Here is a 13,568-nt window from a genome sequence, read left to right as displayed (position 1 = left end):
ATATCCACATGCAGAGATAACAAATTTGCCAAGCTGCTGGATGCGAGCTACTGCTGGGCGTAGTAGGTGCTATATTGCCTTCTTGAGAACATGTCTATGGATCTTGTGGCAGAAGGAACGTGGAAGTAGATCCTCCCAAGCAGGTCAGGTCAGTCTACATGGAGATATAACGTTGCCAAGCTGCTGGATGCGAGCCATAGTTTAGTCTGTTGGGCGTAGTAGGTACTATATTGCCTTCTTGAGAACTCTTGTGGCAGAAGGAACGTGGAAGTAGATCCTCCCAAGCAGGTCAGGTCAGTCTACATGGAGATATAACGTTGCCAAGCTGCTGGATGCGAGCCATAGTTTAGTCTGCTGGGCGTAGTAGGTACTATATTGCCTTCTTGAGAACATGTCTCTGGATCTTGTGGCAGAAGGAACATGGAAGTAGATCCTCCCTAGCAGGTCAGGGCAGTCTACATGGAGATATAACGTTGCCAAGCTGCTGGATGCGAGCCATAGTTGGGCGTAGTAGGTACTATATTGCCGTCTTGAGAACATGCCTCTGGATCTTGTGGCAGAAGGAACATGGAAGTAGATCCTCCCAAGCAGGTCAGAGCAGTCTACAAGTCCATTAACCAGTTTTTAGAGGTCAACAGCATCAAGATCCTACCTTTTTAACATCCTCATCTGGAATTCCAATTGTTAGGTTCTCTCTTGTCTTCACGAATGCTCCTAATATGTGGTCCATTGTTGGAAACCACCTAAGAGTCAGAGTGTAAACGACATCTAGACGAGATCCTAAAGACTTGCTTTTTGTTATTTTTACTAATTCGTTTGAATACGTATTCCTCAGGCTGCGAATCTTCTCTTTGGCATCTTTAACAGTTAAGTTTTCCATACTCATTTCTTTTACAATCTGTAACCAGGCTTCTTCTGCAACATTTCTATCTTTATATTCTGCCAATTTATAATCCCATAAACAAGGGTGTCCCTCATACAATTCCCAAAAAGTTTCAATGTCATTTATGCTCCATTTATCACACTTTTTACCATGTTGCCTTCCCTCTTGGCAGTCTCCTTTCCTATCACGGGTTCACTTTCATTGTTCACGTTGGTATCAGCCATGACAACTCAATAACCACTACAACTATAACAAATACACAAATTAACCTTAAACTCAAATGTACAGAGCACATCGGCACACGACTAAACACTCTCTTCACTTGCTTACAAGTAGGAGTGGTCTGCAAGACGCATGTTAACACAGGCAAATAGAGTGGAACTTACGCGAAAGTTGTTACTTGCTGAATTGAATTGTAAATGCTGAATTGTAAAAACAACCTAAGTGCAAAAACACAACTTTTGGGAAATTAAAAAAAAACTGTTTATTTTCTAAAAAGGTCATAGTTATTTTATGTACTTATAATATGTTGTTAACATCCTCTCTGCAGGTCTTCTCTATTTTTTTAAAAAATTGTTAAAAAATTTTCTACACTTTTTTTATAAACATAATGATTGTACTTGTGTTGTTTTTACACCAAACCAATAATTGAAATTTTAGATTTTTAATTTTTAAGTGCCAAAGGATAAAAAATAATAAAACTTGACTGAAAAAAACTTTGTATTTATTAACTACAAACATATTTTAAGGAATGTTATGGATTATAACAAACAATATAATAGGCTAGATGTTTTCTTTTAGATTTTACTAGTCGGTTTCTACGGGAACCACGTCATCATCATCAGCTGCTGTTGTTGTTGGCCATTCATAAATCTCTTCATAAAAGTCTCTGAATTCTTGGGGAATGTAATTGATAAGACTTTTTAAATTATCCATTTTCTTGATGTTAATGGCCAGTTTGTTATTGTATGCGGCTTCTTTTGGAAAGTCCAGCGATGTCTGACAACTTTTTACTGGCATTCGCAGTGTGAAAGTTTTGCTTGGCATAATGCTTCCAATAAATTCTTTACAATCCACCTTTCCTTTAATCTCATGACTAAAATGATGCACCTTTGATATCATGAAACGTACTTTGTCACTTTTCCTTACCTCTTTTCCGTAGGAATCATCAGACAAGCATGAACGCTTGTAAAATTTAGGCCACCAATCATGGAAATTTAATACATCCTCACTCTCAACAACGTGCACACAAAATTTAGGTGAAGAGTTTACAACAATTTCTACTACTTCTTTAAGAGTATAGATTCGGTCGAATTTTTTCAAAGCCCTTTTAATGGTCCCAAAAGCTCGATCACAATGTAAAAATGAGTGGCCTCTCAGAGGATAAAACTGGTCCACTTTTTTAAATCTTCCTGATTCAATTATTGCCATGCAATATCGCACAAGAGCATGGTTCTTGTTTCGACCACCGCAATTGTCGGCAAACATGATAAGTTGCTCAATATTTTCTCCATTAAGTTCTGTTTTTATATAATCGTCAATAAATGACACTACTTCGTTTGGGCTTTTCTTACAAATTCCCTCATGGTAAATGTACAGTTTAGAATAGCCTGTTTTAACGTTTGTTACACAAAATACGTTGACAGACAACTGTCGCAAGTAAAAGATATCTTGTACAGGAATCTTTGGTAGTGGAATTACCATCATATAGTCAAAACATATGCAAGCTACAGTTGGGTTTTTTAAAGATTTTTCCTTACTTTCCTTCAACATGTCATAAAACTTCTTGCTGCGGCGTTTGTGAACCATAAGTTCAGCAGCAGCTACACGTTTAGCTGTCTCATTCAAAAGCGGATATTTTAATTTAATGCCTAAGGCTTCACAGGTGATACAAGTATCAACTTGAGGTCGACCGAACCTTAAGTTAAATCTCTCTTTGAAAATTCTGTGGTAGAGGTAGAACCAATAATTCACCTTAGCATATGGGTGTTTTTCTTTGAAAAGGTCATACATTTTTTTAACTGATAACTGTGCATCAAGATAGTTGCGCACATCCTTATTTGAATAGTGTGAAACTTTTTTGGGAAATGACTTGATGTGGTCTTCTATAAGTTTACATGTTTCAGGAGGAATAGCGTTTTAGATGGAGCCTTTCCCCGTGAATCTTTTGGGAGCTTGCTTTCTTTCAAAAGGTTGCATAAGCGTCTAACACGCATACTCTTTACTCCAAATATACTACAGAAGGCATGCTTATATACCTCTAATTTGACATCACAATCAACATCTATAAAGTAGCGGAAAGTTACTGTACGGAGGTAATTGGGTGGCTCTGGGTCATCTGTACGCTGGTCTCTGGGCGGCTCTGGGTCATCTGTACGCTGGTCGTTGGGCGGCTCTGGGTCATCTGTACGCTGGTCTCTGGGCGGCTCTGGGTCATCTGTACGCTGGTCTCTGGGCGGCTCTGGGTCATCTGTACGCTGGTCGTTGGGCGGCTCTGGGTCATCTGTACGCTGGTCGTTGGGCGGCTCTGGGTCATCTGTACGCTGGTCTCTGGGCGGCTCTGGGTCATCTGTACGCTGGTCGTTGGGCGGCTCTGGGTCATCTGTACGCTGGTCGTTGGGCGGCTCTGGGTCATCTGTACGCTGGTCTCTGGGCGGCTCTGGGTCATCTGTACGCTGGTCATTGGGCGGCTCTGGGTCATCTGTACGCTGGTCATCTTCGCTTTCATCATCAGCAAGGCCTCCTTCTTGGTTACGTATTTGTTTTTTGGTTCGACGAGAAACATTTTCTTTCAAAATTAATGATTGCAAATAAATATCTTGAGCATCCTTCGTTTCAATATCCCAAAATTTAGAAAAGATCGATATGCGCTCATTTTCATTTGTTCTTGAAAAACATTTTTTTTCTGCACCTAAAACAAACAAACTTTATAGTAACTATTCCATAACCTAACCTCAACAGGAAAGTATCTTGGGTTTAACTTACCTAGTAATCATAGGCATGGTAGGCACTGAACAGCATGATACTCTACATAAACGTTACTATTGCATAGTCTAACCTCATCAGGAAAGTACCTTAGGCTTAACTTACCTAGTAATCATAGGCTAACCTCAACAGGAAGTACCTTTAGGTTAACTTACCAAGTAATCATAGACATGGTAGGCACTAATCTACAGTTAGTTTAAAACAACAACAAAATATTCTACATAATATAATTGTTATATTGGTACTTACTTGCAATCTGAACCGATTTCTGCTGCTTTAACTCTTTTTCCTTTGGTAGTTTGATAGGCATCTCCTTTTAACCTTGCTTTTTTAATCATGTTTCGCATGTATTTATCATCATTTCTAACTCCACGTTTCCTTTTAACTGGCTGCTCATTTGGCACTTCTTCCTCATATAAAGCTATACCAGTTTCATTATTTTCTTCCATTTTGTAGAAAACAAATAAAACATTTGTCTAAGAACAAAGCACCAACATACCAAACTGCAGTGTTGTGTGTTGAGGTTAGATGGTTAGACTGACAGCTAGCGCAGAGCTACCAACAAAAGTACAGGCTTGCAACAGCTGACTTTGGTGTAAAAACAACATATGTACTGCACTTGTGTTTTTCTTACAACAAACGAAATTTTCAAACCCAATTTTTTGTATGAAGCAAGTGTTGTACATGTGTTCTTTTTGCACCAAAGGATGCGCCTACACGAATTGTTTCATGTGGTATCAATAACTCAATTTCGCCAAAAATGTCACTTAGGTTGTTTTTACAATTCAGCATTCTGTAAGAACAAATATTACTGGCGCAAGTAAAAAATGCATGCAAGTCAGCCTTGCAAGTTTAACCTTCGTGCATGTTTGTGTTTACATTTACAAGTAGGATGCAAGTAAAACTTACGCAATCGCTACAGCCCTAGGCCCCACTAAAAAAACAGGCCATGCTGCAGTTGGGGCAGCGCAACACTACGTCACAGGGGTGGATAGTTGTACTAAAATCCATTAAAATCTGACAAACAGCCAGATTTTTTACCTAAAACATATGGGATATTGCAGTGAATTCATCAATAAATCTATCATTTAGTGTGTAACTAACTATTGTTACTGGGGCGTAAAGAGGGTAATATATGACTCACCAACAATCCAAGGGTGAAGAGTAACAAGAAACACTAGAGAGTAGAGGTGGCACATGGGCGGAAGCCGTGAGTGGATGGCAGAAGACGACGTCTTGGGAAGAGGGTAGCCAACTTGTAGGTTGAGTAGAGATGAGGGAAGTGTGCACACTTTTGGGGAACACTTGTGGGGAATCCAGTAATCCTAATCCACTAAAGTTGGCACTTGACACAGGCACTCACGACGAAGACGCGGCGGACGTAACTGCTTAGCGGCGACAGCGATAACGTACTAAATAACTTATTTAAGAGAAAACACCTTTTACAGAGTTTGACGTCGAGAAAGTTGTATTAATTGTTCTTGACAAACGATAGAAGAGCGGTAGAGAGTACGAGAAACGGTTTTAGAGGTAAAAGTTTATAAATAGAGAAAGACTAACGAAATACGGCGCAATGCACGTATTCAGCCGAGGAGGGTTACATTTCAACTGAACATTATTTTTGGAGGGGGAAGGGACGCTACCTCAATGTTTCTTAGAGGGGTACCGCAAATTTATCCATGTCCATATCACGCCACATTTTTTAACCAATAGGATTCGTCCTGCATCGGGCAACACAGCCGAGATAGTGTGTGTGTTTTATGTAGGCTTGTGTGAGTGAGACTCTAACATTTGATACAACAATACTTAATGACATTGAAATGAGATTTAAAAATACAGATTTGGTTTGGAAATAAGCTATCACTAATTGTACAATAATTATGATGATAAATATAGTAATAATTAATTAAATACAGAACAGTTACACATCTTAAGAATTAAAATTCACAGTGGTGTATATTTACTTTTCTACAGTAATTCCAACATCACCTTAAGCGGTACACTTAGTTTCACATGTTTAACTAGGGGACTATCAAAGTGAAGCCCAATTAGGAATACATCGCCTTTTGAGTTGAGCCATCCTTGTAAAATATCAAAACGTGTAATTTATTACTCTTAAAACGTTGCTAAATGTGTTCCTTTGTTCATTGTTTAATTTTCTATCCCGCTGAGATAAATATTTTAATTTACCTATTCTTTTTTTACAACGATCCAACATGATCATATCATGCATGAATACTATGAATGAAAATACGTTTTTGAATTAGTGAACTAAATACTCTTTTAACGAAACTGAGAGGGTGAGAGAAAGCAACTTTTAAAATAATATTCGATAAAAATTGACTACATCTGTTCAATTCTCAATAGACATTCCAATAGATGGTATGTCTATTCTTTTATTCAAAAGTAAATGGTTTTATCAACAGTAAAAATATCAAACGAATTATTGATATTATTCGATAACAACTCGGTTAAGTATTGAAAACCCCCGACGTCTGGCCAATAGGCAATGTAGGTACAGCCATCGTGTTGCGTTCTGCTCTTGAAGGCGTGTCTGTAACTCGTGTTTATTAGGCAACTCATATTTTATCAATTTTGTTAATGTCTTTGTATGGTTGTTGGTTACGAATATTTTTTAATATATATATATATATTGGTGTCCTTTAAAAACGATGTTACAAAACAAGGTAAAAAGCAATAAATTTCAATTAATAACTTCCTTTTAAAAATTATTATTTGAATAAACAAATCAGAAAGATTAGTTGTTTGAAATGTTAACAAGAACATGATAGTTACAAAGATCTTAGTTACGCCTAATATTCTAAAGTATGCGGTAGACGTAATGTACTATTTATTTAATTTTAACGGATAAAATTGTGAATTATTTTGCAAAACTTTTGTCAAGTATGACAAATTAAACTTAATATACTAATGTTTCCTCTTCATATTAGTAGATATAAATTATTTTTTTAATTCACTTTTTGAAATGTGTATATGGCGTTCAACGTAAAAGGGAGAACAATTTACTATTTGTTTGGAAAATGTCTTTGAGCACAATTGCACTTTGTACATTTGCGAGCAAAGTTTCTAAATTATCAAAAACAAAAAATGCCAACATTTGGGCAGCAAAACTTCTGTTACGTGATAAACTTGTGTTTTCAGCTTGCCGAAGTGAAAGATCTGGATGCCTCTTCATGAAATGGTACATTCATTCTTTTTGAAGAATACGCTCGTTAAGGTTCAGGGCGACAGCATATTTGTAGGCTAGTTCCCTAGCCAAAGCATAAGTGAGGCTATAATTAATCTTTGACCTCTTTATACAATAATACACAATCATAGCTTCTTGTTCAGGTGTAAAAACTTGTCTATGAAAGTATTTTGAACGATAAACTGGGGCCATATATTGTGTAGTAATTAACTTTACAGGTCGAGGTGTGTCTATCCCTTCATTTTCCCAATTTAAATCTTCAGGATCACATCCTTTATTAACCTTTTTATTTTGCTTCTTTACATTTTCTTTATTTGAATTTTAATAAGTTATAATTATGGTCATGGATGGCACTAATAGATTGATTTAATCAAAATGCGATTTCCATAAACTAGTGGTAATGTTGATTGTTTATCAAAATCAATGGTAGAAGTGGAATAAATTTTCTACTCTCATGTATCCTCCGTTGCCCAGATATGATTACAAAATAGATCTGAGCACTTACTAAGCAATACATTGCGTAACACACAAAGTTCTGTTAAAATGCACACATACAATTTGTAGCTATTCTTAATGGTATGTGTAAAAAATATTCCAGCTAAACGACCTAAGTCAATTCAAATGCCTAATGAAAAGCAATTAGCAAAACATTTTTCTTTGTGCCGTGGATTCCAATTAAGCTTGTAATACTTACGTTTGTGTAACTGAGAAAGATTTATTCAATGGGGCGGATAATTGGTAAAGAGAAGGTGTATTTTTTATGTACAATCAAATTACATAATATATCATCGAAATGGAACTTTTTTTTATTGTAATTATATTTTTGCGTAAATGTTAGATTCGTACGTCAGTGTGCTTATATGAACTTTGATAGCTACATTCGCTTGAATTTATTATTTTCAACTTCATGCTAAGTCAAGATTCTTTGGAAGATAAATCGGTTTATTTATTTTTTATATTCATTATTTATAAGAGTCATTCAATAAACTTCCACATCAATTAGCAGCCATGGAGGAACATTCCAAATGAATTAAGAAATTTACGTGAAAAATATATCAGTAAAATAATAATGTGTACAACTCTTTAAAATAGTAGATACTTTGTGTTAAATCACTGTATTTTTATGCATTTTTTTATTAAATTACTCTGAATAAAATGTTGTATAATTTTAAAGTTTGTTTTTTTATCGAATTATGTTTCCCAATTATTCAATGATTGAAACTATATTTATACTGTACTGGCTTAGAGACGTGCCCTTAAAAATACAATTAGGATGATGTGTTTCTGAATATTGGGATGGTGTGAATTAGGTCTCGCATCAGAGTGTGTATCTAAATACTATAAAATATGGTAAGAATCTAGATGTAGTTTTTCATATTTCTATTTTATAAACTTTTTTGTTTCTTTTTAAAAAGCTGAACAGATTGTAAGTAAAATTCAGATAAACAATTTATAAGTAAACAGTTTAAGTTTTGATAGAGGTGACGTTTCATAGTGGACCTTGAGGTTAAGGGCCTATTTTTACAAAATGTTACAACAACAAAAATAAAACAATAATTGCGCAATATGAATTCAATTTTTAGGTAGGATAGCCTACGTAAGGGTTCAACGTAAACTTGATTCACATTTGTTTTCAAGGTGAATTCGTATTGAGAATACTGAGCTATGTTCATTTATATGTATATTTGTAGAAATTACGATTTATACGTTGGATATAGTTACAAGTATGACCAACCATCTTCGTAAACAACTATTACCCAGTCTCTTTCTTCCACTTCATCTGTACAATTTGAAGTACTTTGGCTCTCCATTTTGCCTTTGGTAATCGGTTGTGGCTATGATTCATCTTCAAATGTTACAACAACAAAAATAAAACAATAATTGCGCAATATGAATTCAATTTTTAGGTAGGATAGCCTACGTAAGGGTTCAACGTAAACTTGATTCACATTTGTTTTCAAGGTGAATTCGTATTGAGAATACTGAGCTATGTTCATTTATATGTATATTTGTAGAAATTACGATTTATACGTTGGATATAGTTACAAGTATGACCAACCATCTTCGTAAACAACTATTACCCAGTCTCTTTCTTCCACTTCATCTGTACAATTTGAAGTACTTTGGCTCTCCATTTTGCCTTTGGTAATCGGTTGTGGCTATGATTCATCTTCATCCGAAGTGTATACTTCTTTAATCCCCAATCTTTTAGCTAACACAATTTTTCATTAATGGAACTTTTAATCTTTTTGATTCTGCAGTCATACTTAAAAATACTTTCACTATTACTCGCCTTTTCAGAGACGTCATGGTCATTGAATTCCCGTTATTTTCAAAGCCCTGGCAAATCTTGGATCCAATAGTTCTTTATTTTATCACATGTGCTCTTTTTTCTACAAACAGTATATTAACACTTTCAGATTCCCTATCTGAAATTTAATAACATTCTTTTCCCATATTCACTGTTACCTTTCGCCCTTTTACACCTTGCCTTTAACAGTACTCAATCCACAGCACCATTGATATGGTTAGCTGCAAAGTAATTCCACCTTATTTTCATATTTAATCATCCTAAACAAGACAGGGATTAGTGACTACTATAATTGTACCGCACAGTTATTGCAAAAAATCACATTCACTCTGGATCTATCGTAGTAGCCAATTATCTTTTTAACATGACCTAACTGATTACTTAGGATACTCTTTTTCCCAGATAATACAGGTAAAATTTGACACTTGTTGATGTTGGCAGTTGGCACTTTTAATATCGTACTGTTGTGTTATTGAATAGTTTTCAGCACAATCAAATTGGACTACTATTTTCTCTCATGTAGAATTTTCTTTTTAATTTTCAACATGTTTTAATTTAATATTCTTCGCAAAACGTGAATTTTAAAACAATTCAACAAATTAGAAGCTTTTCGGATTACCTCTTCAAGCGATGTAGTTGTTACGTGTAAAGTAAGGCGATCATCTATCTCTTTCCACTCTTTGTATTAAATAGGCATACTTAAATCAAAATCTTCAAGTACAGATTATTTTTACAATTCTCTCACTCATTTGTCATGCATGCCTCCTTGTTTGAATTACAACACACCTCATTGATGAGAGCCTTTTGATCCTTAGGAAAATCCGACCCTTCTTAGCTACTTCCGATTGCTTCAAGTTATAAGTAACTGCAAAGTTAACTATAAAAGCAAAATTAACGTGGTATTTGTAAACGCCAACATTATGTGGTTGTTTAAGACACTGACAGAACAAATTCTTGTCTTGTTTGTAAAATAAGCTTTTAATATGTTGTGTCCATTGTTTGTCCAAATTCGGACTAAGTAAAATTTTTGCACAGTTGTCTTAATAAACCTAATTAACAAATAATCGCCATAAATCCCAACTGTGCTTTAATCACCATATTGGTAATTGGTGGTCAATTTTTGTTTTTTTAAATAACCTCCTAACCGTCAGCATTATCAAAAATTATCAAGATTTAAATAATATTCGGTATTGAAAACTGGACAATTCATGTATTTACATTTTGTGTGTGACAAACAGTGAAGAAGATAAACATTCATAAATAATGTTAGTAAATGTAATTTGCTTAATCTTTTACATCTTTAAGTTCCATTTAAACTGGCGAGATTTTGCTGGTAGTTACTTCGCCATTTGACAAGTTTACCGTTGGCTAGCAGGACTATGTCCTTTTATCCTGGTGACAAATTTCATAAAATCTTTTAAATCTCTTACCTGACGACGTTTAGAAGTTTCAGTGTTGTGTTGAGCATTTGTTGTACCTATGCCTGTGAACTGTGTTAAGGCTTCAGTAATTTCGTAATTTCAGTAATTTCACAAACTGGAGCTGATAACACCCACCTGTTAAGAGTTCTTCGTCCGTGCATAAGTCCACCGATAGCTTTAAAGCTCAACATCAAAATCTGTTAATACACATATCTGTTGAAACACCAGACCAGCATCTATCGCTACGTCTGACTGACCTTCTTCTGTAAATCTTTCGAAGTCCTCAAGTGACAGTTTTGTTGCATGAATCTTCCATTCTTTGTACATACAGATTGCATTGTGTCAATGTTCAGAACTGTGAAAGTGATGGAGCACAAGCCAAATATCCCTTTCGAAAACAGTGCTGCCAATATCAATAAACACGATTTAAAGTAAACCTTAGAGATTGAAATTATAAAAGACATTTAATATTACCACATGTAAACTGGAAGTGAAAAATAAAATACAAACGTACTATTATTCATTAATATTTACAAATTTTTCATTATTAATTTCACAAAAAAGTGTAAATACAAAGATAGAAGCAAAACTAACGTGGTATTTGCAGACGCTAACATTATGTGGTTGTTTCAGATAATGTACTGGCAGAACAAATTCTTGTCTAGTTTGTAAAATAGGCTTTTTGATAGGTTGTGTCCAATTTTTGCGTCAAATTTTTTTAGTGTTTATATCGAATATTGTCTAGCTTTTAATATTTTTGACAATGGTTAGCAAGCTATTTGCAAAAAAGATGAAAATCGGCCACCATTTTTTAAGAAGGTGGCAGAAGCACAGCTGGGATTTATGGGGACCTTAGTCATTTCCGTCAACTAGGCTAATTAACAACTGTGCAAATTTTCCATTTAGTCAGAATTTGTTAGGTCGACTTTCCTAATACTCTCCAACCATGTATTCTTTAAACTTTTCATAAGCACTAACTGTGACTAGCACATGTCTCTTTTAAATTAAACTTTTCTTACCGGTTACGGTATCTTAAACAGGCTTTTTATACGTTTAAAAACCTAGTGTTTGACGAGAAATATTATCTTTCATAAACAATCTAAATATTTTGTTTATAATTTCTTCAGAAATAAAGCGTTTAGGCTTTGAAATAGGAGTTAAGATGGCAATGTGAGTTAGACTTTAGAGTATCTATATAATTAATATGCCAAGACGAAATTTGTCAGTTGAAATCCTATGCCATTTCCAGATTTTGACCTTTTACTTCTCATTGGAAAAAGCTTGTCGATTAGCTGTACTGTGCAAACTGGCCTGAATTGTTTGAACAATTCTCTTAAACTCTGCCCTAGTGGCTTTTAAAGTTTTAATGTTATCCTTATAAAGAACACAATTGTTTAATTGTTTAAATTATGATCTGCTAGATGATTTAATTGCTGAAAATATTTAATTTGCAATTCAAGAAAACGCTGAATTCTAAAAAAAAAAATACTCATGGCTATTCTTAATAGTACGAGTAAATAATATCCAAGGTAAAAAAGTTTGTCAGTTAAAATTCCAAGTGAACCAATTAGCAAAACATTGTTCTTTGTGCGGTGGATTCCAATTACGCTTGTAGTACTTGCGTTTGTGTTACTGAGGAAGATTAAATCAATGGGAACGACAGTTCGTTAAGAGCAAGTATATTTTTCTGATGTAATTACAATAAAATTACACAATACAGTAGATTATCGACATTGGTCGGGTTTCCCATGCAATGATTTAATTTATACAGGGTGAATAAAAAGTCAAGACCCCCCCCCCTCTAATATTTTTCCAAGTAAATATACAGAGATATCCTTTTGGTGGTCGAGCAATCTTAGCAGGAAGTTTCATTTTATCATTTTGAAATTTTTGAGTGTCCCCCCAAAAGGGGGGATTTGGGGGGCAACTCAAATCTTTTAAATGTAAACCCCCTTCAAGTGACACCTCATTTTGAAGTGTTTACAAAAACTTAAAGAATGGTGAAAACTAGAGGTCGCTATCTCTTCTCTATCCAAAATGGTAGCCCGTCAAATGTTGTGGAAAATCAACGGTAAAATTGTTAATATTGGCTGCCATTTTGGATAGAGAAGAGATAGCGAGCTCTGGTTTTCACCATTCTTTAAGTTTTTGTAAACACTTCAAAATGAGGTGTCACTTGAAGGGGATTTACATTTAAAATTTTTGAGTGTCCCCCAAAAGGGGGGATTCGGGGGACAACTAAATATGTTTCAATAGAAACCCTTATCAAGTGACACCTCATTTTGTAGTGTTTAAACAAACTGAAAGAATGGTGAAAACCAGAGCTCGCTATCTCTTCTCTATCCAAAATGACACCCAATATTAACAATTTTACCATTGATTTTCCTCAACATTTGACGGGCTACCATTTTTGATAGAGAAGAGATAGCGACCTCTAGTTTTCACCATTCTTTAAGTTTTTGTAAACTCTTCAAAATGAGGTGTCACTTGAAGGGGGTTTACATTTAAAATATTTGAGTTGCCCCCCAAATCCCCCCTTTTGGGGGGACACTCGAAAATTTCAAAATGATAAAATGAAACTTCCTGCTAAGATTGCTCGACCACCAAAAGCATATCTCTGTATATTTACTTGGAAAAATATTAGAGGGGGGGGTCTTGACTTTTTATTCACCCTGTATCTATAAAGGTTATTGCGTAAATATTATACAGGGTGAGTTTTAAATGAGTCCCCCCCCTACTTTTTTCTACATTTCTTAAGAT

The 13,568-nt window shown here is 35.0% G+C and overlaps 1 protein-coding gene across 1 annotated transcript; it reads right to left on the bottom strand.

Annotated features, from left to right (window-relative positions):
• Positions 1-294: 294 nt before the first annotated feature.
• On the bottom strand, positions 295-4,178 carry LOC128984598 (serine/arginine repetitive matrix protein 1-like). The gene is made up of 3 exons (XM_054403936.1): positions 4,118-4,178; positions 3,195-3,671; positions 295-602 (listed from the first exon to the last, which is right to left on the bottom strand). Exons 1-3 carry the CDS (start codon positions 4,176-4,178, stop codon positions 295-297), a joined length of 846 nt encoding a protein of 281 aa, XP_054259911.1.
• Positions 4,179-13,568: the final 9,390 nt, after the last annotated feature.

This window comes from Macrosteles quadrilineatus, unplaced genomic scaffold (assembly GCF_028750875.1).
Source record: "Macrosteles quadrilineatus isolate MER2022 unplaced genomic scaffold, UCM_ALF_1.0 Scaffold_2__2_contigs__length_208266976, whole genome shotgun sequence".
In the NCBI taxonomy this organism is placed as follows: Eukaryota; Metazoa; Arthropoda; class Insecta; order Hemiptera; family Cicadellidae; genus Macrosteles; species Macrosteles quadrilineatus.
Note: the sequence above shows the minus strand (reverse complement) of the source record. Positions and strands in the feature narration are given on the sequence as shown.